Source organism: Pelodiscus sinensis, chromosome 19, assembly GCF_049634645.1.
Source record: "Pelodiscus sinensis isolate JC-2024 chromosome 19, ASM4963464v1, whole genome shotgun sequence".
Lineage (NCBI taxonomy): Eukaryota > Metazoa > Chordata > Testudines > Trionychidae > Pelodiscus > Pelodiscus sinensis.
This window is the reverse complement of record NC_134729.1, coordinates 27,681,248-27,706,965: the sequence shown is the minus strand read 5'-3', so window position 1 is coordinate 27,706,965 and position 25,718 is coordinate 27,681,248. Positions and strand designations below refer to the sequence as shown.

Here is a 25,718-nt window from a genome sequence, read left to right as displayed (position 1 = left end):
ACAGTTGCATCCCTTTTATGAAAAAGGGATGCAAATTAGACATGGCAATTGTTATGAAGCAGGGATTTAAATTTCCCCCACTTCATTAGCATAAAAATGCTGCTGCTTTTTTTCAGCACGGAGCTTTGCCAGAAAAAGCACCAGTCTAGACGCGGATCTTTCAGAAAATAAGGGATCTTTCGGCAAAGGCTTTATTTTCCGAAAGATCCGCGTCTAGACTGGAGCTTTTTTCCAGCAAAGTTCCGTGCCGAAAAAAAGCAGCAGCATTTTTATGCTAATGAAGCGGGGGAAATTTAAATCCCTGCTTCATTAGCAGTTGCAATACGTCTAATTTGCATCCCTTTTACAAGACAGGGACGTAGTCTAGACGTAGCCACAATGTGCTCACAGTGCGGCTCTTGTGGATGCTGATTGCCAATTCGGTCCCGACCCTGCAGGACCCACATCCCAACAACAGGTGTAGCCCAGGCCCACTTGAGTTGCTTATGCAGCTGGCAGGGAAGGTTGGCACCTGACTCTGAACCAGCCCAGAGTGAGTGACGGCTGGAGGCGGGCATAGAACACGGGGGCAGCTCTGAGAGGGCCCTGCTGGGAGGGTGTTTGACTGAATTCTGAGAGTGCCGCAGGCTGGAGGAATCATGCAGGGAGACAGGCCCTGCTGCATTCTAAGCCAACTGCTACACCAAAGAGGCTTCAGGAGATGGGGAAATCAGGCTGCCTTTGACTGCTGCCAGGTGCTGAGTAGGTAAGGCCTACAGCCAGGCCCCCTCCAGGACTGGTGCATCCCACTAGGCCCTCTCAGCATGTGGCTTTGCTCGTATATTTATTTCTAAGAACATCACCTCCCTGCAGCATCCGCCATCTTTCACTAGGCACTTTCCTCTTCAAGGTAGAATCTCACACGACTAATCTCAAGGGAAACAAAGGAAAATACACTAATTTACACAGCAGTTGAAAGCATCCAGGGAAGACAAATTAAGGACCCTGCCGGTACCAAATAGCTCCAGCCTCTTCCCACAGCGATTCAAGAATCCTGTAAGTTGTCACAGGCTGTTTTGCCATCTGCTCTCTTCCAAGCATGAAGAAACTTTGGATTAAAGACCACCTCACTGTCTTTATTGATTTCCTATTTACAAATCACAAAGCTGGCAAAAAGCAGAATGTGAACACAATGAGCTTTTGATACATTCATCGAGATAGTCTAGATATTCCCAGCCCTGTTTGAGGAGACATGATACAATAGAAACGTCTCCTACTTCTGGAGACAGGCATGTTCCACGATGAGTTACATTCATACTATCTACAAAAGCCAGAATTGCATCAAACTGCATAAAGCCAGAAGAACAAAAATTGCTCAAATGTTGGGCAGGGTTTTGCTTTTTTTAAACATTTGTCAGCGAAAGTCTTTTAAAGCAACCTGCCCTGTGGTCGAAAGCAAGATGGGAGGAGGTTCTGACACTAGCAATATTCAAACAGAAGCCTTAAAGGAAAAAGCCACCAGGGAGATCTACACCTCGGCCTCTTCGGTTAAAAGATCGAGAGACTAAATGAGACCTGGGTGCAGATTTGCTTCTTTCAGAGTCCAATAATTTCTGCTATTGCCATTTATATGCAGAAGGGAGCGTCATATCCACAGCAGAGAGTTTATACCTAAGGTGGGCAGTAGGCAAAGCCCCAACCCGATGCGAGCATCCCCACCCCCTTTGACAAGGAGAGGTGAAAAGCGGGAGCGCAGACGCAGACGCAGCTACGTACATTCCAAGAGAAGGCAATTTCCTCTCAGGAAGGACCCTCTCCATCCACTGTTCATGTTTCAGAATGTGGCTTTGCATTGCACAGAACCAGGTTCAATGACTAGAGTAATGGACCCATAACTTGTAGTACTGGCCATATTTGAAAAACTTCCTACCCAGAAGCAGGCTAACAACATCTCTCACCCTCCTCCTCAGGCAGGCAGCGCACGGGCACCAGTATCCAACAGCTACGTGGATTATTTCTAGGTGACGTGTTGCCGCCGTCTGGCTGGTGGAGTTATCCAGCCAGCCACAGATCAGGTCACTGGCAGCCCAGGGGAGGAGGTGGGGTAAGGCTGGGATACCATTCCCAGCAGGTAACAGGCACCAAGTCACCCGCCCCAGCAGAGCTGTGAAGAGGGAGGCTGCTATCACAAATGTAGCGAGGGAAGCCCCGGCACTGGAGCGACACACAAATGGCTTTTTAATGAACCTCAACTTATCAGAGACGACACCACCATGCACTAAGCAATTCCCACGCACTGCTGAATGGCCTGGCCACCTCCGCTGACAGGGCCGCCTTGATTTCAAGCACCCTCCTCGGCAGAGTGCGGGAAGTAAACTCTCCCCCCCCTCCCCAGTCTCTGCTAGTCAAGGCAAGGGTGGGACCATTCAGGCAGTTACAGAGTCACACGGCTACTTCCCATCACGGCAACACGTCATGCTGAGCTGAAATCACGTGATTATGGTGAAAGGCAACCTGCTGTGAACAGAGCCGGGGGAGGGGGTTGCCATGAAACCGCCCCATCAAAGTCGGCAGCTCGGAGTCCAGGAAGCGCTGCACCACGAGAACGTCCGTCCAGACAGCCAGCGCCAGGGCTCCAGCTGGGCGGGACAGGTGAATGGACATGGACAAGCAGGAAAGTGTCAGTGGTTTTCTAGATTGCTTCATCCACCCCTCCCCTTCTGCTGATCCTTAAGTGGCGGCACATGGACACCAAACCCCTTCCCCTTTTGCAGGGGGCGCCGACGGCTGGAGAGGCAAAGGAAACCAGAACGCAGAAGAGCAGGAGCAACACGCTTCAGAACACGGGCGCCAGCTGAGGCACGTTGTGAGGTAGAAGCAACCGAGCTCAAGCGCTGCTACCTCCGAGCAGCAGGAATTCAAGGAGCCTGGCGGCTCCCAGCGCAGAGTCCCTGCGGCTAAGCCCAGCGCAGCCTGGCTGGACCAGCCCCCGTCTGTGTAAGTGTGACACGGAAAACGTTGCAAAAGCCCCCCAGGACCGAGCAGGGAGCTTGCCTGTGGGGGCCAAGGCGCTCGGCTCCAGACAGGGCCTGGCCCCAGGGGAGTTCCGCTGCTTCGCACTCACTGTCCCTCTAAAGGATTGTCTCAAATTAGCCAAAAGCAGGCCGCAAGCGCGGGTGGGTCTCTGCAGAGCTGCTCCCTTCAGCTGAGAGGCCGGCTGGAGGGCTGTAGCGCTGGATCAGGAACACGCCCTTCCCTTGATCTTCTGGAACCTGCAAAGGTACGTCCAGCACGGCAGGCAGGCAGGCAGGCTCTGGTTAAACCTCGCAGGGAAACCCCGCCGCTTTGGCCGTACTGTAGAATCAGCCCGGCAAAGCCTCATCCCAGCACCACGAAGGGCAGAGGACGAAGAAAAAAAGTCAACACGACCCTGGGATTATTTTGTTTTCTTTCCCTCCAGGATTGTCACCTAGTGGAGCCACTTGGTTCCAGGCTTCTAACTGATGGAAAAGCATCGACATATGTTACAATAAAACCCAGGACAGCGGATGGGACTATCGGGAGAGTGGAGAGTTACTAGCCACAGGCAACCTACAATGATACCGGAAACCCAGCTAGTCTGTATGAGGTGGTAGCAGCAGCAGCAGCATCACTAGCACACGGCAAAACATGGGCTTTCAAACGACTTTACTGAGACCTTTGGCTAGAGCGGCTCCCCTGGCCTGGCTCAACTCAGCCAGAAACTTCCTTGGGAAGGGCACGGGAGGGAGCGGGGGACAAAAGTTCATCGGCTCAGCTGACTCCAACAGCTGCACTATGTGTAGAAGATAATCTCTGGGATCTGTCCGTCCTCCACCGACGTGCCGTTGTTATTGCCGGCCGCGTAGCAGAAAGTGAAGCAAGTTTTGGCTCCCGTTGTTGGCGATTCATGGATCACTTTGCGCAGCCCTTTGGTTCCATAGTGAGAATCTGGACCCTGCATTCGTAACAGAAAACGGGGGAGCCAGTTAGGAAGGTCGGGAACGAGCCAGTCCAAGCGCAACCAGGGTTTTAAAGCGGCGCGGTCGCAGTGCTGAGTGACAAACCCAGCAACGAGCATCCCGACAACTCTGGATCTTCAGCATCTCAGGACATTCGGCAGCTCCCAGCTACTAAATCTCAAGGATTTTAACCCTCCCCCCCGCAAGCGGCTGTTTTCTGCAGCCCAAGGGTTTCACACTCCCTTGCTGGGATCGTTTTCAAAGGGGACGGCTCAAAGCAGCCAGGCACAGACCTCCACACACTGGAGAGCTCCTGGTGCTCATTTTAGTCACTAGCACTCTGCTCCCAACCCCACCCCTCTCTCTCCGCCTTCCTTCCCGTTCATCGCATGCAGCTCTCCCGACAGCCTTGATTGTCTCCCCGCTCCTCTATGGGAAGTCTCGTCACTCCCTCCTCTGCCTCCCCATGGGCTTCCCAGACAGGGCGAGGAAACCGCGGCTCGGCTGAAGAGAACTCGGAAGCAGACACAGAGCAAGACCATTCTGTGGAATGTTGCTCAGAACCGGGGTCACAGGTCAAGTCTTGCAAGAAATTCCAAGTGGCGTAAGAAATGTGCATGACCCCGGTATTCTCGTGTGGACGAGATCTCCTCCGAGAGCCGCGCTGCCCGTACTAGAAGTCAGTCACTGGTCAACGTCCCCCTGTCAAATCATGTCGGGCAATACCCGATTTTTCATCACCCACCCGGCTACTGGCCCATTATAACCACACTGAATGTGTCTTGTCTGAAGTCCATTGGGCCATGGCTGCATGGCTAGATTTACATTGCTGCATCCCCACTGCTCTAGCGTAAGCCCAGCGACACCCCCGGGGTCTGCAATATGGACGCACACAAAGACAGCCCCACACAAAAAGAGGGATCTCGGATTGAGCGCTAGTTGCATCCAAGTATTCCTAGCACTCAGGCAATAAAGACTTTGCATGCAACCATTTTCCAACCCCCCACGCTTGGTGCTGGACACACACAGCAAGAGCTTCCTTCTTAGGACTTTACGGCTACAAGCAGGTAACTGAAGAGTTTTAACAAGTCCTTCATGAGCTCTAGGGCAGAATGAAGGTCCCATTCCCACTCCAAAACCTGCTGCGTGTTTGAACTCCAGCATGGGGCCATCGGTGCATCATTTAACCCATCTAACGCCATTATCCGTCCGGAGCAGCTGCACACCCACACTGCTTGCTCTGGTGAGCAAGTGACCAACTAGCAACAGATTCGCAAAGCCCAGGCTACCTACGCCAGCAGCCCCATCAGCTTGTCTAGTAAACATTTACCAACCAAAACCAGCTCCCTGAACGTTAACCCCCGAAGGGCCACATGCTTATTGGGGAACAAATACATGTGCAATTTCAGATCCCCTGGCGGTCTCCAAGCAGGAGCAGCACTACCTCCGAGACCAGCAATCCCGTTCCTTCTCCCTCCCCGGGCATCCCGATGGCCGAGCCCCACGATGGTACCTTTAGTGTCGCACACGCCGTGTAGCTGACGTTGGGTAGAATCTCGACGGGCTCTTTAAACATGACCCGGAAAGTGCTGGAGGACCCATCGCAGCTGAACCCGGTGTCGTTTTGACCCAGTACTGTGTTGCTGTCCGTGTGGATGATCTGGAAGAAGGGTGAGAAAGTAAACAGCCCTGTAATTGGCCTAGTGAAAAGGGTGGGTTCATTTTGTGACTCCTCTCTAGACTGCACGTTGGGCCTGCTAGTGGCTAAACACCTTGCTGGCCTGGGGAACAGGGATCGGGCAGCTTTCTCTCGGCTGCGTTAAGTCTGCCAGCGCCACCACTCGGACTCTTTGCACTTCAGTTGCGCTTTGCTAAGCACGTCAGCAGAGTCAGTCCAGGGGGACACAGGGCAAAGATTCCGAAGGGGAGTTTCCCTGCACCGCTGCCTGGCAGGCAGGAGCACCCCGAATGCCCTTCCCATGCCACAATCTCAGGGGCCAAGCTCGTGGTTATCGAATGAGCGTGAACTCGTGGGCAGGGCCAAGGGCACTGACAAGCTTTGCCAGGCCTCGCAGTGAGAAAAGAACCAATCAGTCACTGGGCTCAGACTCGGGGAGGCAGCTGAATCTATGGAGGCGCTACCTAGACCGCACTGGACTGCTAGGTCCAATTCAGACACTGATTCGGGTCTACGCAGTCTCAAGGTTTGGATCCCAGCAATCTGAGGCCTCTCCCTTTACACTGCAACTTGACAGCAGATTTGGGTGGGGGTATTCCTGCTTCGGGCCCTACTGCGGACTGTGCTCTCCACAAGGCAAACGCTTCCTTCGCTGGTGCTGAGTCTCTGCCTGTGTCACACGGGCTGGTTCTGGCCTGGGTGTTGGGAGTATCTCCGAGCTTTCAAGGGGCCGCTGGACAGGGGTTGGGTGGGCAGCTAAGGACTCTCCGGCCGCACACTGGCAGCATGCCCGTGGACAGTTCCCTAGATAGGAGAGCAGCGCGGCTGGCCCCAATACCGAGGAGCCCATCTCTACTCGGAGGCGACTCATGAAGCCCAGCACCGAGCCCAAGATGGACACGGGGCCAACGCTGCAGGCTTCCCCACAGACGACAGTGACAGGTCCAAGGAAGCAGGCGTGGACACAGCTGCACCGACATTGACAGCTCTCAGCAAGGGCCCCGCAGCTCCCCATACCAAGGGACACCAAAAGCCTCGGCTGCTCTCTCAGTGTCCAAACGCAGCCCGCAGCCAGGGCTGGGACGCTCTCGGGATATGCCCCAGGCAGAGAAGTTGCTCCCCCAGACCCCGGACTCGACAGCAGCTGCCTCGGAGCAGGAGTCAGTGGTGCAAGCGAGCTGGACGCCCAGTGATCCAGAATAACGAGAGAAAACTCAACTGGGGACTGAGCGCGACAACGTCCACACGCTGCGGCCTGGAATTCACCTGTGTGGACGCGGAGCCTCACTCAGGCAAGCCAAGCCACCCCCGGGGCACCCCACATGGCAAGCAGGAATCGAGGCGCTCTGGAGCCGGGGGCCCTCAGCCTGCATCGCGACCGGGACAGGTGCTGCTTGGCAACCACCGCACACAGGGTGCATGCCCATCAGGAGCAGGATGACGCCTGCGATCACTGGCAGGACCAGCCTGTGTGAACGTTTGCTACCTTCCATCCCTTGGGCAGTGACACCCGCTCCCTGAATCTTAGCTTTGGGGCAGGGACTCCTGTCTGACCGTACTTGGACGGCAGCTACGCGCTCCGGGACCAGGCCACATGGGCCCTGAGGCCGCTACCACAGGCGGAAGCAGCGAACACCAAGGCTGAGTGCGAACGTCTGCCCCAGTGCTGTCAGATTGGATGGTTTCGTGAGTACTAAACGCCCAACACAGCAGCACTGAGAACACAAGGATGGAAGCATTTTAAACGCCTTAACAGAACAAACAAAATATCCCTCCAAGTACTGGAGTTCCCCAGTAGTCACCCTGCTCAGCTTGACCCGTATTCCCATAAAACACAAACGTGCCTTTGTATAGAAAGGCATTAACGGCAGCTGAAGAGGGTGGTGTGTTTCACTGAGCACTGCCGGCAAGGTTTGTACGGCAGCAAATATCGGGCACATTTGGCAGAGGAGAGAAGTGGTTTAATACCTGTATATTGACTTGGTAGTCTGTCGGCCCATGTATTGATCCGTACAGTCCAAACCCAACTATAAATATCCTTTTGTTTACTGAGAACCTGTAAGATTTAAAGAGAAGTGAACAGGAGAGAGTCAGCACAAAACCAGCAGGCTGGTCTGTTCAAGTTAAGCAGGATGCATAGCGACCTTAAGTCAAAGTTTGTCTGCGCATCTCGGACATGGTAAATTGCTCTGTATTTTCAGTGCTGCTGCTTCAAGCCCTTAGCTCCTTGACAGTTAATGATTTGCACTGAAGGAGAACAGACTTGCATTCTGCTTCCCCAGTACCACCACACACAATTCATGTTGCACCATGGGGACCCGGACTGACCCCACACGGCATGGGATTCGGTGGCTATGTTCACGGTCACAAAGACAGCCTCCAAGATGCAAAGAGAGTCCAAGCTGACGCAGGGGTCTGCAGCAAGGTTGAAAATAAAGCCCAGATGAATGAACTGCTCCTACGCACCTCAACGTGATTAACACGGAGGCTGATGCTTTAAACGTCACCTGATAGCTGAAGCAGAGTCGTTAAGCTAACATACGTGCGCCTAGTGCTGGGTGGTCTGCAGTGGAGATCACTACGTCAAGGTGGCAGAGGTAGAGAATAAGGACTGCTCCCACACCCCACCCAATGGAAACCCAGCCTCACCCCTCTTGCCCCAAAGCAGGGGGAGAAAGGAAACACCTTTCCTTCCCCAACTGCCTTCCCAGTGCCAAGAAGCTAGGCTGCTTTTCTCTCCTCCCCGATCCCAACACTGGATCCCTAAAATCCAACAGCCACTCGGGCGACAGCTGCAACTGCAGCGTGTGCGCCAAGCACTCCCATGGCACGTCCAACGCTGATCCGCAAGCAGTAAACACAGTGTATCTGACACTGTCGATTTCATTTAAAACAAGTGAGACTACGTCTCAAGAGGTCTCTGCGTGTTAGACCTCTGCTCTAAACACTTCTCATTAGAACAGCCTCTCCAACACAAGGTTTTACCCTGAGTTAATGATATGGAAACTAAACCAAACAGATTAAACAACCTTCCGATAGTCACTGCAAGTCACCAGCTCTCGTAGACTCCCACAGTGGCTTGCTCTAACCCTACATCACTATGCTTGCAACCAGTAAACTGAACCTTTAATTGAGACTGTCTTCACGGTGCCCGTTAAAATGACCTTGCATGAATCTACTGAATGATTAAAGGCTTAGAAAACCTGCAAGGGGCTCTGTGTATTTAACTTAAAGAGCAGATTAAGGAGTGACTTGATAGTCTGCCACGTATCTACAGGGGGGGACAAAGATTTAATAATAGGCTCTTCAATCTGGCAGAGAAAGGTTCAGAAAAGGGCAACAAAAATGATTAGGGGTTTGGAACAGGTCTGAGATTTGGACTTTTCATCTTAGAAAAGAGGAGATTAAGGGGGGATATGATAGAGATCTATAAAATTATGACTGGTGTGGAGAAAGTAAATAAGAAAAAGTTATTTACTTGTTCCCCTAATATAAGAAGTAGGGGGTCACCAAATGTAATGAATAGGCAACAGGTTTAAAACAAACAAAAGGAAGTTTTTCTTCATACAGCACATAGTCAACCTGTGGAACTCCTTGCCAGAGGATGTTGTGAAGGTCAGGACTTTTAACAGGGCTCAAAAAGAGCTAGATACATTCATGGCGGTTAGGTCCATCAGTGGCTATTAGCCAGGATGGGCAGAAATGGTGTCCCTGGACTCTGTTTGTCTGGAAATGGATGACAGGAGAGGGATCATGTGAGGATTACCTGTTGTGTTTCCTCCTTCTGGGGCCCCTGGCATTGGCCACTGTGGGTAGACAGGACACTGGGCGAGATGGACCTTTGGTCTGACCCAGTCTGGCCATTCTTATGTTATCCTGTCGAACAGCAATAACTGGAAGTTCAAGCCAGCCAAATTCAGACTGGAAGTAACGCATACATTGATAACCGTGAGCAATAAACCACTGGAACAATTAACCCAGGGTTGTGATGGATTCTCCATCAGACAAGTTTTAAGTCAAGAGTGCATCTTGTTCCAAAAGACATGCTCTCATTCTGGGGCAGCTCCCAGGCCCGTGTTCTACCGGAGATCAGACTAGACCACAATGGCCCCTTTTGTCCCTGGCATCTGTGAATCCACATCACAGAACATTCAATCTACAGAAACCGGCTTGATGCTAGTAGAAAAGCTGGTTTATGGTCTTACTGCTCATGCCTGGAGTGCAGCAAAAACTAGTACAAATTCAGAGCCCCGGTGAGCCAACATGTTGTCTAGTGACCCAAAACAAAGCCATAATTCGGCTACAGCTGGAGGCTGCAGACAACATTTAGACACGGGTCTGATGTTTATTCTATCAAAAAGATGACTGGATCCTAAGAGGGACGGAGTCATCCATCTGCCGTCCATACCGGGAATCTCAAAGTGTGCTGCTTACCAGGAGCTAGAATTCAGGATGTGACCGAGTGTCTTCAGAGACTGATCAAACCTTTGGACCTCTACCTCTTTCTATTTCTCGATGTAGAAACTAACAATATGGCCAAGAATGACCTTAAGCGGGTCACTGCAGATTATACAGCGCTGGGAAGGAGGATCAAGGAGTTTGAGGAGCAAGTGGTATTCTTGTCCATCCCCCCTGTTGAAGGAAAAGGTCCAGACAGGGATCGTCAAATCGTGGAGTAAATGCACAGTTGGTGTCGGAGACAGAGCTTTGGTATCTTCGACCATGGGATGCTGTTCAAGGATTGCTAGGAAGAGATGGGATCCACCTAAGAGAGGGAGAAGCATGTGTGCGGGCATGCAAACCTAGTAAGGAGGCTTTGATCTAGGTTCGTTGGGGGACAGTGACCAAAGCCCTGAGGCAAGGGGGGAAGTGGGATACCAGGAAAGATCACGGGGAGGAAGGTGCAACAGAGGATACCCCCTGATTGGTATGGAGAAGAATGTGGGGCAATCAGCTCATTAACGAAGGAGTCTGTACACAAATGCAAGAAGCCTGGGGAACAAGCAGGAAGAATTAGAAGCCCTGGCACAGTCAAAGAGCTACAAGGGGATTGGAACAACAGAGACTTGGTGAGAGGACTCGCTGTCATGGAAGGGTATAAGCCAGTGGTCCCCAACCTTTAGAGGCTCCCGGGCACCTGGGGGCGGGGCCACTCATGTGCCCGGGGGCACGCCAGGGGTGGGGATGCCCTTGCACCTGGCGCCAGCATGTGCCCCAGGGCCAGGGCCGCCCGAGCGCCATGCACCAGGCACCATGCACCGCGCACCGGGGGCGGGGCCGGTCCAGGTTGTCGGCGGGCGCACACAAATGCCCCGGCAGGCGCCATGGTGCCCGTGGGCACCGCGTTGGGGACCACTGGTATAAGCTGTTCAGGAAGAACAGCCAGGGGAGGAAAGGAGGAGGAGTTGCATTGTATGTAAGAAAGCGGTAGGATTGCTCAGAGCTACAGCATATAGCAGGAGAAAAACCTGTTGAGAGAGTCTTTGGGTTAAGTTTAGAGGCAGGAGCAACGGGTGATGTTGTGGCTGGTGTCAGCTATAGACCACCGGGTCAGGTGGATAAGGTAGACGAGGTTTTCTTTAGCCAACTGAAAGAAGCTTCCAGATCTCATGGAGGACATGAATCACCCCCACATCTGCTGGGAGACCAATACAGCAGCACACAGACAATCCAGGGAGTTTTTGGAGAATGTTGGGGATAACTTGCTGGTACAAGTGCTGAAGGAACCGACCGGGGCCATGCACAGCTTGACCTGCTGCTCACAAACAGGGAGGAACTAGTAGGGGAAGTTGCAGTGGGAGGTCTAGGTTGGGTATTAGGACAAATTCTTTCTCTAGGAGAGTGGTGAAGCACTGGGCTGGGTTCCCTAGGGAGTGGGTGGAATCTCCATCCCTAGAGGTTTTAAGTCTCAGCTTGACACAGCCCTGGCTGGGATAATTGAGTTGGGTTGGTCCTGCCTAGAGCAGGGGACTGGACTCGATGACTCCTGAGGTCTCTGCCTGCCCTGGGATTCCAAGGCAGCATTTTAAGCTACACAGGTGAGATTAAAGCAGCAAACACCTCCCCCCCCCCACAGCATGGGCATAGTTATACAAGCATCAATGAGCTTACGCGTGCGAGGGCGCCTACCAGTACAAAGCCACATCCTCACCTTACACGTTACTGGTGTAACATTTGCACGTGGGCCAGGCCTAGGCCCACCCCAAGCTCAAGCTCACAAAACATTAAGAGTCAGGCAGCAGAACTCACCTGATCCTGTCGCTAGTCCCGCTGTACCCCCAGCGGCTCTCCACCTGCTGGAAACGATTGATGCTGCACTCCTTCCCCCTCAGGCAGCAGCGCGGTCTGTCGATGAATTCCACTCGGGGCTTTGGATTGACAGTGAAGTGGAGGAACAGGCTAACCACTTCCCGGTCAGTCAGAATCCCTGACTGGGCAGGCCCTGCAAAGGAGCAGACAGGTCACAGATACCATCAGCGCTTAATACAAATAAGCACAAACTGCTGCAATGGAAAGCCAATTTCTCCTGAGAACTCAGGCCGACGCTCCCCACACCACGTATACAAGGAATCCCACACACATTTCAATTCCCCCAGGCAAGTGAGCCAGCTGATGCATCTGACCAAGCAGGTTAGACCCACGAAAGCAGATGCCCAAATGAATCTGTCCATCTTTCAGGTGCCACAGGACACCTCCTTTTCACAGCACACAGAGCCACTTTCAACTTGCACATCAACTCACGGACTCTACCATCAGCATCTCGCCTGCCTTGTATAATCCGTGCAGAGGTCCACCGAGCCACAAGGCTGTTCATTTATTCAGTTTGCCTGAATTCTACCATTCATTTAAGAGAATATCAGCTGCATGCAGCTAGCTTCCCTTTTGAAATATTTGTGTCTATATTGTATGTGACAATCACAAATTCTACACCCATGTAGTGTAGTACCACTGCTGTGTAAAACCCGAGAAGGAGCAAGGTAGTGGGATAAGTACAGCAGGAAGACGCAGATGTTAAAAATATGCTGGCAGTGTGAAAGCCAGATTAGTGCCGGAACTTTAAGTGTTGGGATGGACACGGTTTCAGGCAATGTCACCTACACCCGAGCCCTCCCTGCCAATGGTGAGATTCCATCCCCACATTTAAAAAAAAAAAACCATCTCTCTGCCTGTTGCATCTTTTTGAGAGAGAAACAGAAGGGATGAGCATTAAACAGAGTGCTACATAAGCTAAAATAACCCTCCTATCTTGTAAGAGTCATCTTAGGTATTCCTTCTAAATAGACACTCAACTGCAGCTTTTTTTCCCCATTAATTAACTGATAAGTTCCCGTTTTTAAACCCCCCTCTTAATCTAGAGACTAATTCCTTGCAGAAATAGGTTTTCTGATCTCATGTTTAAAAGAGACTTCTGTCTGAGGGAGAAACGATAATCAAGTTGATCACACACAGAGTTGCTGTCAAATGCATAAACAAAAAATCTTCATCTCTTTTACAGTTAATCTTGTGTTATTTGTAACGATGATTATTCACATTCAGTGATTTTCAAATTAACCGTGCCCCTTTAACTAGCCTTGAAAATCAACTCTAAGATGACACTTGACAAGAGACATATTGTGAGCATTTACAGACACCTAGATCAGCAAAAAAATTAGTCCACAGATCATGTCTAAACAGATCATGTGTTGCTGCGATTCCTAGTTCTGGAATGTTCCTAAGGGGATGTGGACATGCCTGGTCTGCTAGCCAGCCAAAGGCATTTATGTACAGCTCCATTTTCTGTACTAAATGATAAGCTGGTTTTGTAGAAAGCAACAGCTTCCAAAACCCTCCCAACACGTAGACTACCAGTTCCATTTTCCCTCCTCCACCGTGACTGACAGAAGAGGCCTTGCTTTAACAATGTTAATTTAGAGGACAAAGGTAGAAATTGTTAAAATATTTAAAAAGACTGAAAAGGACACTAAAAGAACATCTGATGCAAGATAGTCAACAGTCAAACAAGTAGTCCCAGAACAGAGATCCTGGCTTTTCCTAGAGTTAAACTTCTCACCCTGGAACACTAAAACCTGCAAAGCTTGTCAAACTCTGCAGGGGAGGAAAAACCCAGCATCTTCCAGAAAGAAAAGACATAACAGGCAGAAATTGGTGGATTTGTCTGATGAGAATCTTGACACGGTCAGGAGGAAACATGCTTTCTTTAATCACAGGAGATGCTACATCAGATTTGGAACTTATGCAATAATCCTGCACCAAGGCATTGGGATCTTGGATGTTCACGTGGAGGAAAGCCATTAACTACACCCAGTACACATGCAGGACTACGTCACTCAGTGAGAACGGACTGGCTCTGACCAAGAGAGGTTTGGCACATCAGACAACGTCCACGTCACTTTGACAGACAGCATGGCAGTTACTGCTGACTGAGTTTACCCATCTCTTTAAATGTACGTTACACACTTGCTTGGATATTGTGCTTACCAACTACATTTCTCTTATTTCACAGGAGTCAAAATTCACTCTTGAGGAATGGAAGCCGCTCCTTCCTTAAAAGTGACCCCCTCAACCCTTCTGTGAACAAGTCCCAGGGCAAAATGGGGGATTGCCAGGGAGGAGTGGCCTGGTACAGGGTGGCAGTGAGCTGGGAGAGGGGGGCCACGAGAGGGGAGGATTGCCCCAGGCCCCCCGTCCCTCCCAAGGACAGCCCTGCCTGGAGGACAAGAGAAACAGAGAAGAAATCGCAAGAGACACCTGGGCAGGTAAGAAAGGACAATTTTTAGTCAGTTTAAACCAAGAGAACTTCTTATAACTCGCGTGCTTGATGGAGGCTTGGGGACAGTGTTATTTGTGAAATATCGAACACCTCGCTCCCTTCAAGCGAAGGCTGAGAAAGCTTCCATTCCAGGTGTCTACTCAGGAGCGCCCATTAGCAAAACGGGGACAACGCCACTAGATATTCCTGGTCCTTCTATAGCTCAGAGGAAGCAGAAAAGGGATCGTGTTTCTTTGCAATGAAAGCGTGAACAGCTTACAATGCCCTCTCCATTTGTAGGTCACCTTCAGGAGTAGGATACAATGCCATTTCTACCACATTACATGTTAAATGCTAGCACTTTGTCCACTGTTTGAAGGAACACGAAAATCCTATCGAGATACCACGTTATGGCATTTTTCATACACTAGGAATAAAGCATCTTGATAAATATGCAGAGTAACAGGTTTTAACTTTTAGAAAACTACTGTTCATAGCTTCCCCATGGGACATTTATAACTGAATTACTGAAAAATGGTGGGATATATTTTAGTGTCCAACAAAAAGCATCTGACCAGTATTAGGAACAGTACAGGATAGTCTCTGAAAAAACATCCTCGACCCTCTATTCAGACTGTGTCTGCCAGAAGCACCATGGTTCAGTTACCTGCTGCAAACTCCTCAATAGTCATCAATGGGAAGCGAATAAGAGAAAGTGCCTTGCCCAGTGCTTTCCGCTTGTTCTCTGGAATCACCTGAAGCTGCTGCCGCTGACACTCTGCCTCCGACCAGCGAACCACTGCATTAAACAAACGCACCTCCCGAATCCCCAAGGTGTCCCGCTCCAGCACCGCAACCAGGGTGTCTGTAAGGCAGGACAGCAACAACTTTAGGCACTAACCAACAAGTCCTGATTTTAAGCGGCCAAAGTTCCCAACGCAGAATCCCCAGGTGAGGAAAGGAGGAGGAATTCAGAACTAGGGGGCTGCTCCTGAAAACTGTATGCCTACAACTGATGAGCAAACCTGCATTCACAAGTGGGCAGCACACAGCGCCCACAGAGCAGGTACACTGACAGGTGTGCAGTCAAAGGAGTTCCTGGTTACCTACAACTCAAACTTGAATGCAAGCAAGAGCCAAAAAGTTTGAAGGGAAAGTGATTATTTTGACTTCAGTTTAATTTACGATACGTGCCCACAATAATGTCCCTGGACTTAATATTTAACATCTGACACTTGCCTCAAGTCAAGACACTGCCGACTCCTCCCATCCTCCACCGGCCAACAGCAAGAGAAGGGATAGGACTGTAACCTGCCCGAAGTGTCACAGCGCTAAGGGGAGTGAATGCCAGAGCCTACTTCTAAGACTTCTGCTGAGAATCCTCCTTTCCTAGATGCTTATGCCCAGGGACGGTCAGTTCCAGCACTTGAGAAGTTGCTCCTAGACCGCTAGGGCCAAACCACCAGGAGAAATTGCCAAGAAACTGGTGCAGCCTAAAAATCAAGCTTGCAACAAGAGTGTGTGGAAAGGAAAAAGCTTACCTAAGTCAATGTCGGTGAATCCCTCAGCATTGATGGCATCTGATGTGTTCTTGTCTATGTTCTCTAGGCAGAGGCTAGCCAGCTGGGGTTCATCAAAGAGTCTTGCCTGACAACGAAGCATCCATCATTAATGCAAAGAAAAACCTGTCTTCAGTTCCTTATCTGCAGCCAACGGGATGTGCAGCGATATTTTAAAGCATCTTTACTCCAATTATTGAATTTGCCACTAGTTTGCAAGCCAAGACAGACAACAGAGCCGAGCCTCTCAGTTAAGGAACAGTAACACCACAAATTCTTGAAGAAAACTTGACCCAAGTTAGCTGAACATATCTTCACTCAAAACTTACATCATGTTAGAAAGGGACTTTGAAAGAACCGTTACCTACCTCGTAACTGTTGTTCTTCAAGATGTGCTGCTCATGTCCATTCCATGTAGGTGTGCACGCAGCGTGCTTGCATCGGAAATTCCTCCCTTAGCAGTACCTGTTGGGCCAGCAGGGAAGTCCCTGGGAGTGGCGCCAGTATACAGGACAACATATACCCCTGCTGGCCTTCCACCCCTCGGTTCCTTCTTACCGGACTACTGTGAGGAAAGGGAGGAGGGTGGGATTTGGAATGGACACGAGCAACACATCTCGAAGAACAGTTACGAGGCCGGTAACAGTCCTTCCTTCAAGTGATTGCTCACGTCCATTCCATGTAGGTGACTCCAAAGCAGAAACCCCAGGAGGCGCATCAGTTCTAACTTCCACTGAGTGGAGGACGGCCCTACCCAGGGCAGCATCCTCCCTTGCCTGATGTGTCAGTGCCTAATGGTTAGCGAAGTGGACAGAGGACAACGTGGTGGCCCTGCAGATGTCCAGGATCAGGACCTGAGCCATGAACGCTGCAGAGGAGGCCCGTGCTCTCATGGAGTGGGCCATGAGGGGAGGCGCTGGGACCCCTAAAAGCCTGTAGCATTCCCTAATACATGCTGTGAGCCAAGAGGAGATTCTTTGCGCAGAGACCAGCTGATGCTTCAGGCACCCTAACATCCGAAGTGTGTAGCGCCTGCTCTTTACCCGACGCATGGGGCTTGGGGTAAAAGACACAGGAAAATGTCCTGAGACACATGGAAGTTTGACACCACCTTAGGCAGGAAGGTGGGGTGGGGGCGTAACTTGACAGTATAAGAGGGGTCCGAAGTGAGAGCCCTCAGCTCGGACACGCGCCTGGCTGATGTGATGGCCACCGAAAGAATACCTTGTTGGACAGGTGTACTAATGAACATGTCATCCAGGGTTCAAATGGGGTCACATGAGTTTGGACAGGACCAAGTTAAGACCCTACTGGGGAATGGGCTGCCGAACATGCAGATAAAGCCTGTCTCGGCCCTTCAAAAACCTTTTTATCATCGGGTCTGCAAAGAGGGTTTTATCCCTGGCACCCGGGTGAAAAGCAGAAATAGCCACTAGGTGGCCCTTAATCGAGGAGGAGGAGAACCCCGAAGCTTCCATGCCATCAGGTGCAGGGAGCACAGGTCCAGATGGCGAAGGACCTCAAAGGGGAGGTCCCCTATGGAGTTCTGTAGTTCAGGGGGAAACTGCGGTGCATGACCAGCCCCGTAGCCATGGCACGTGCAGCTGTGTCAGCCTCAGAGGGCAGCCTGGAGCACGGCCCTAGAGATTGCCCTGCCTTCCTCTGAGAGGGCTCTAAACTCAGGCCGAGAGTCCCTGGGGAGTAGCTCAGTGAACTTATCCATTGAGGCCCAGGTGTTATAGGCGTAGCGAGACAGCAGAACCTGATGGTTCGCTATGTGAAATTGTAGGCCTCCTGACGCGCAGGCCCTCCTGCCTACGAGAGCAAGAGCATGTTCCATCAACAGTGAGGGGGGTTACAAGGAACCGAGGGGGTGGAGGCCAGCAGGGGTATATATCGGCCGGTATACCGGCACCACTCCAGGGGGCTCCCTGCTGGCCCAACAGGTACTGCTAAGGGGAAAATTTCCAACGACACGTGCACGCTGTGCGCACGCACCTCCATGGAATGGACATGAGCAAGCACTCGAAGAAGAGTCCTGTTAACTAGAACTTTGCTGTCAGTGTAGACAAGGACAAGTTAGGTTCAACATGTCAGCTGACAGTGGGACAAACCCTAGAATCTTAGGGCTGGCAGAGACCTCAGGAGTCATCAAGTCCAACCCCCTGCCCAAAGCAGGATCAACTCCAACTAAATCACTCCAGCCAAGGCTGTGTCAAGCCAAGACAAACACCTCTAGGGATGGAGATTCCCCCCGCCCTGCCAGGGAACCCATCCCAGTGCTTCCCCACCCTCCTAGGGAAATAGTTTGTCCTAATACCCAACCTAGACCTCCCGCACTGTAACTTGAGACCATTGCTCCTCGTTCTGCCATCCCTCACTACTGAGAACAGCCTCTCTCCGTCCTCTATGGAATCCCCCTCCAGGTTGTTAAAGACTGCTCTCAAATCCCCCCTCACTATTCTCTTCCACAGACTAAACAAGCCCAAATCCCTCAGCCTCTCCTCATAAGTTATGTGCTCCAGCTCCCTACTCCAGGGGTCGGCAACCTTTTCAAACCAAAAAGCCAAACTACAGGCAGTCCCCGGGTTACGTACAAGATAGGGACTGTAGGTTTGTTCTTAAGTTGAATCTGTATGTAAGTCGGAACTGGCGTCCAGATTCAGACACTGCTGAAACTGATCGGCGGCTGATTCCAGGAAGCCGGGGGCAGAGCAACTCTGCCTCGGGCTTACTGTAGTCAGCCGCTGGTGAGTTTCAGCAGCGGCTGACTTGGGGACGCCTGGGGCAGAGCAGCTCGGGTCGTGGGCAGAAAAGCCTGGTCTGCTGGGGGGGGGAGGGGGCACTAGCTGCGCCCTCTCCCCCCCCCCAGCAGACCAAGGAGACCCGGAGCAAAGCCGTGGAGGACGCCCGCAGCGGGACAGCCCAGGTGCGCCGCGGCTGTCCCGCTGCGGGCGTCCTCTGAGGCTTTGCTCCCCGTCTCCCTGGTCTGACCAGCAGACCAGGGAGATGGGGAGCAGCTTTTCTCGCCCCAGAGAACGCGGGCGGTGGGGCCGCGGCTCATCTGGGTGTCCCGCCGCTCCCGTCCTCCGGGGTGAGAAAAGCCCCGTTCGTAACTGCGGATCCGACGTCCGCGTAACTCGGGGACTGCCTGTACATCAAAATGCAGAATAAATGGTCAACGAAGAGCTGTATAAGAATGTCCATTGGCATGACTGAAAATATACAACTTAATATCCTTGATAAAGGACATGAGGATTAATAATAGCACAAATGAAACATTGGACTTACAGACTTTATTTAATGGGATTTCTGCTGCTGCATCTTTTCGCACATTTCTTTAAAGCTTACATCATAACTGGTCAAATTCAGGTTCATGCCACATTCAAGCTACATGATTATTTGTGTGTTTTAAAATTTTGAATTAGTTTCTCGCTTTAATTGAAAGAGTTGCATCTATTTTGGGAATGACAAAAGAGTCCTATTTGATTCCATACGGAGCCATATTTAGCTCGAGAGCCATAGGTTGCAGACCACTGTAATCATTTTGCTTGCCCTCCACTGGACCATCTCCAATGTGTCCTCTTCCTTTCTATAGTGGGGGGCCCAGAACTGGACACACTACTCCAGATGTGACCTCACCAGAGCCAAATAAAGGGGAATAATCACTTATCTGGATCTGCTGGCAATGCTCCTCCTAATGCAACCTAATATGCCATTAGCCTTCTTGGCTACAGGGCACACTGACGCATATCCAGCTTTTCATCCAATGTAATCCCCAGGTCCCTTTCTGCAGAACTGCTGCTTAGCCAGTTGGTCCCCAGCCTGTAACAATGCTTGGGATTTTTCTGTCCCAAGTGCAGGACTCTACACTTGTCCTTGTTGAACCTCATTTTTTTTGGCCCAATCCTTCTAGGATTTGTCTAGGTCACTCTGGACCCTATCCCTACCCTCCAGTGTATCTACTTCTCCCCCCTAGCTTAGTGTCATCTGCGAACTTGCTGAGGGTGCAATCCATCCCCTCATCCAAGTCATTAACAAAGATGTTGAACAAAACCAGCCCTAGATCCAATCCTTGGGGCACTTCGCTTGAAACCAACCGCCAACCAGACACTGAGCCGTTGATCACTACTGGGTTACATTTAGTTTGATTCATTCTTTTTTAAAAATCAAGTTAAGAAAGCCCTTCACAAAAGGGCTTCCTTTGCCTGAAAGCATGTGTAATTGGGAATGCTATTTCAGATCAGGGGAAAATAGCACCTGAGTACAATAGGCCAATCTACATTACTGAAGTTTGCACTGTACAACTGCATTGACATTACAACAGGCGAAAATGCCACAACATAGACACAGAGCATTGATGCAAAGTGAAACAAACTGATACAAGTCAAAACAGTAACACACTGAAGCAAGTAGCAGTCGTGTAAATTTTGCTTTGTGCCAGTGTCTATGGGGGGAGGGTAGAGGAGAGAGATTGAATAGATCGATGTACTTACACCATTGTGAATTTCCTTACATTACATGGACTAAATCGGGCCACATGAGAGTCCTCCTTAGGAGTCTGGATATACACTGAAAGTGGCTCTATGTCCAGCATAAGTGGCACCAAGATCTCCAGAATGAGTGCCAAGGACCGAGCACCAGAGTCCTGGGTCCCTCTGGCACTATCTCTTCTATGCCTAGCTTAGGTACCATTGAGGTCTTGGGAGCCATTCAGAACACACGGGAACATGCAGAGGTCGCCCTGACGAATTCTTCCATCCTCCATGCTTTGTCTTTCCTATTTAGACTAAGCTCTCTGATGCACGGATCATCTTACGGAATGTACACAGCTCCCAGCACAGGAGTGCCCCAATGGAGACTAGATTTGCAAAGGCATAAGTCTGGAGTTCCCATTTCAATCTAGTTGTATTGTGGTAAAAAGAGACTTTGAGGTTGGGTCCTAGGCTCAAGGACAGGACTGGACCTTGAGGCCAGCAGATGCAGCTCCACATGCCTGTTTCCCAGAAAGGCTGCCAGTGCCAGCCAGCCATTCTAAGACTCCTGGGGTATGGAGAATGAATGGAAAGTACAGGTACTAGCGATTACTGTCCCCCACAAAGAATGGAAAACTGACATGAATCACAAGATAGGATGGGTGCTTTAAGTCAGGAGCCAGGAACCAATCTTAAAGAAATGGAAAAAGGAATATCAAAAGCTGTGTCCATCAAACTCCGCTAACCCAAGTATTGCTGAGACAACGGATGCAATCCAAAATCTTTTGAGACTTTAATACAAGTAAAACCTCTTCTTCCTGTGCTGTAGGGGGACAGCTACGACTCCAACTGAAGAAATTACTGGGGGACAAAGTTTTATCATTCTCCAAAATTTCGGAAGTCATCCACTGGAGAGCCAAAAGCTCACTACACAAAATCACTGCATGATGAAGTCCAAAAGAAGAATTTTCCTTTTCCCATTCACTGAAAAAATGGGAGATGAGAGGACAGCTGCTGACCAAGCTGAGTGTCTTTAGCAGCTGATATCTAACTAAAAGACGTCTCTTCCCAGCTCCTGGGCTTGAGACCTTGGGCTGCTTAGCCCAAATGGCCAAAAGGACCAGAATGCTAAAAACCTTAAGGGAATATGAGTATTTCATCCCTACATGAATCCATACATCAGACAAGAGCCAAACACGGGTACAAAATGAGCTGAGATCATCAGGAGCAAAGCATTTCAGAGTAGACATGAGGCCATACCCCAGACAGCAAGGTAGAAGCTAGGAGTCCCTAAGTCCCAGTAATAACCTGGCCCGAGTCGGGTAAGGGGAAAATGTTACGACAGGAAGCTCGGACTCAAAGAAGAAAATACAGCCAGCCTAGAAGGACATGAAGACAGACAGGCCTTATTCATGACCAGCAGCAAGAAGAGAACAGCGAGTGCTGCAAGAGCCTGACACAGCAACCAAGCACTGAGACAACATACACCTAAGAACGTATTCCCGAGACGCCAGAGGACAAAGCATTAAGTGCCAGAGATCCCGGATCCAGAGCATCTGACTCAAGAGGGGACCAAAACTTGAAGCACTCCAGGCAAAGCAACTCGCATGGTTGACACCAGAGATTCTGGAACCACTGAAGAGCCAGACACTGAAGTTGTAACCAAGATGACCAGGGTGAAGAAGAGCAATGCTGGGAGGCAGAGCTCCTCAAGCATGCAGTGGGCCAGCACGACACACAGTTGGAAAGTGGACTTCCCACAAAGTGCTAGAGTCAGGGAACAGGATCACAGAGCAAGTTAACAATTCCTGGCATCAAGGCCCCCTGCACAGGACAATCTGGTCAAGTCCCCCAGGGCCAAACTGTCCCCCAGTTGCTTTGACCACTGCTCCCAACTCAGCAGAGGGAAACGAATGCCAATTCCCCTAGAAGGCTGGTGCCATCCATAGCCTAAGGCAGTTTTTCCCACTGTGTGTGTGTAACCACTGAGGGACCTGCACAGAACAGCAGTCAGGCATGCCCTGCCCTGAAGCAGAACAAGCCAAGTGTGTTTATCTAGAACGTGCAGGGTGCTACTGAAGGAGAGAGATGTTTTGAAACTCCTGCATTTGTCCTCAGCTGTGCCTAGAAAGAGTTTTAGTGGCCCAGGAAAGGCTCAGATCCCTAAACAAGAACAAAGTTCCTGATGGGACTAAAAATTAGTCTGAAATTTTTATAAATATTAATTTTTCAGTTATTACAACAAAAAGCTCCCTGTGCAGAGACTTAACCTTCCCAAATAAATCAGCAGACGGAATCCACTAAGTGCTGATTTGCTGTCTAAAGCAGTCAGAAATAAAAACCTGATAGCTGGGGTCCCAGCTCAGCCTCACAAGAGGACACTGGCAGGGTCTTGCAGCCTCAGCCAGCACCTTATCCAGAAATTCCACGTGTGTGTACATCTCCTGTAGTGGAGAGCGGAGCTGGTGCTTGCTGAGGACAAAGGCCACCATCCAGTTACTTGCAACAACAAATAACTGTTCCTCTTACTTATCTCATTTCTTTCCCCAAGGAGAAAAAACATCCTGTGGTATGAAAGGCTGAGCTCTTTGTGTATTCTTCAGAAGTGGGGGAATCCTGGTATTAAAGAAATCCTTCAAGGGAGCCTTCAGATGACTGCCAGTGGGCTCCATACAGTGAATATTTATTCTTGGAGTTGCCCTAAATTTGAACAACCAATACTTTATAGTTTTAGACCATAACACTTGTCAGGTAGATGAAGCCCAGTAAAGTTCTCTTGTTACAGAGCCATTTACTGTTTTCTCATGATCGTGGCATTAAGGCACTTTGCACACCTGAAAGGTTCTTTCTGGAATAGTGACAGCAAATAATATAAGCACTTACAATTCATGCTTTAGGACTACATCAGTCTTCATCAATAGGAGACCTCCAAGCTAGTCGTGCGAGAATTCTGGACTAAAACAACACGCCAAAATGTTTACCAGAGCAGTCAGCTGTTCCATTTCAAGCCACGCCACCAAAACATCTTTAAAATCCTCGATAAGCTAAAGCTGCTGCACCTGTTAAAAATGACTTGAAATGCACACAGCATCCGAACATACCTGAGTTAAGAGCATGAACGCATTGTCTGCACGAAGGTTTTTCTTTAGGAACTCCACGCAGTGGGCTTCGAGAGCAGGGACAGCATATTTTTTAGCTGTGTAAAGTGTTGTCATAACAGTCTCTGGACCAATCTGAACCTCGTCCGAATAAAGAAACCTGGAAGTACGCAAACAAATATCACTCTGTAAGCCTGCTTTCACCCACTGGAAGACAGCAGTCAGAGCCAGGACAGAAATCTCCAATGCACAAACACCAGGATGTATTCGTTCATCACGCTGGAGCCATTTCTTACTTTTTAGTAGCAGCTGGTACCTCTCCCCACTCTGCCACCATGATAAAAAGCCCATCATCACAGCAGGCGGCTAGACTGAAGTAAGACAGTTCCATGCTCACAGCCTAGCTGTCCTCAGAGGCAGAGGACTCAAACCATGATCACAGTGTGCAGTGCTGCCACTGGATTGTACATGCCAGCCCTCCTGAAGATACTTCTCTCTGCAAGCAGCACTAGTCACAAGAGAGCCACCAAGTTCAGGCTGCTTGGGTAAAAGGGCCACTTATAAAAAAGGTCCTTGATGACAGCCATAAAAAGTCTAACTTCTATCCCAGCTCCAACCACTAGCCTGACTTGGGACGTCTTCCGCCTTCCCATCATGAGGAAAGCCAGAGAGCAGATGTCTACAACTAAACCCTCACTCAAACCCAGAATACATCACTAACCTGACATTTTACTTGCTAGACTCCTCTAAGAATATACATTTAAAGTATTGCGTGACACAAGGTCCCAGAGAGCCACTTAACGTAGGTTGAGACTCTTGGCAAAGCACATTGAGAATCTACTAAAAGGTGATGTAGCTACCAAGTATTTGTAGTTAACACTATCAAGCCACTGGCTTATGTATTTGGTTCCTCTCCCAAACAGCTACCCTTTATTATTATGGGACTATCATCCTTTTCTTGCATGCTAGTATTAAAAAATGCTCAAGCCCCAAACCAGGCCTGAAGCCAAGGATAATCACTGGGATACTTAAAGGGCTTTGAGAAAAGTTCAGGAGTCTGGCTGACTTCATATATCTACACTGCAAAAAAACAAGAAACATTCAGAACAGCCAATATCCAAATGAAAAGCAGACTGAGGCCACACAAATCTAAACAAGCAAGAGCCCACTGCGCGATAACAAAAACACTAGCTAGAGAGGACAACTACGATGCGGACACAGCAGACACTGCCGTACTCCGTTTAAAAACGGAACCATGCGACTGCTAGAACGCCGAGCGACCGCCGGGCGGCATGAGCTGCGGGCTCTGCAGGATAAAGCTTAAGTGAACTTTATCCTGCAGAGCCCGCTGCAAAGCCTCCCCAGGAGCCTCCCCACCCCCTGCACTCCCGGGGACGACGCTTTGCTGTCACCTTCTTGGTAGCTGCTGGCCCTGCTCCCAGGGAGACTTTGCTGCAGGCTCTGCAGTCTTCTTCGAGCACCTGAACTAAGGCAAGGGTGGGGAACCTAAGGCCCAGATGTGGTCCCCAGCTTGCCTGGATCCGGCCCCCGAGGCTCAGAGCTCCCCACCCAGCATTGGGGAGCCCATGCTGGTGCTCCAGCCCCCTGCTGCTTCCCTGGTCTTCCTAGGCTCTGGTGTGAGGGGAATGTGGGGAGCATCTTTCTCCTCCTCAGTCGGGGGCCATGTCATGGAGGAGGATATGGGGTGGTTGTTTTTTTCCCCCCTCTTGGCTTCTCACTTGTGAGAGGCGCCCGACTGATCTTTCTGTGGGTCAGCAGCCCCCGGCCCAAAAAACATTCCCTGCTTCTGAACGAAGGTATAACACCCAGAGGCCCATGCTCGGCCTCTCTTCTTCACCCACCTACACTGCCAGCAACTAGGACACTGAGGAGACTGAAGGTTCCAACGGAGGGACTGGCCTACATTTCAAGGGTGAAATCTGTGTATTGCCAACTGCAGCATCCAGTGTGGTGAGGAAAACGGGTTGATCTAGTTGCTTCCCACTCTAATAGAATTGAGAATTTAGACTGTTTATTTTATTTTGGTAACTACTCTTTTTGCCTATCACTTAATAGGTACCTTTTATAGCGAATACACTTGTTTTACTGTTCGTCTTTACTAGCGAGTTTGCCTGACACGTTTGGTAGATTTACTCTGAAATTTGCAAAGGCTGGTATATACCCACTTTCCACTGCTGAA

The 25,718-nt window shown here is 50.2% G+C and overlaps 1 protein-coding gene across 8 annotated transcripts in view; it reads right to left on the bottom strand.

The window, feature by feature from the left end:
• Positions 1-1,094: 1,094 nt before the first annotated feature.
• The window catches only part of BTBD2 (BTB domain containing 2), a 36,894-nt gene continuing 12,270 nt past the window's right edge, over positions 1,095-25,718 (bottom strand). For all 8 annotated transcript variants that reach the window (XM_075903213.1, XM_075903218.1, XM_075903217.1 and 5 more), the window contains 7 exons: positions 23,522-23,678; positions 15,928-16,033; positions 15,054-15,251; positions 11,887-12,079; positions 7,606-7,693; positions 5,473-5,619; positions 1,095-3,955 (listed from right to left, as the gene is read on the bottom strand). In XM_075903213.1, the coding sequence (XP_075759328.1) occupies positions 3,794-3,955; positions 5,473-5,619; positions 7,606-7,693; positions 11,887-12,079; positions 15,054-15,251; positions 15,928-16,033; positions 23,522-23,678 (1,051 nt within the window). In that variant the 3' untranslated portion in view covers positions 1,095-3,793. The remainder of the gene's footprint in view (positions 3,956-5,472; positions 5,620-7,605; positions 7,694-11,886; positions 12,080-15,053; positions 15,252-15,927; positions 16,034-23,521; positions 23,679-25,718) is intronic.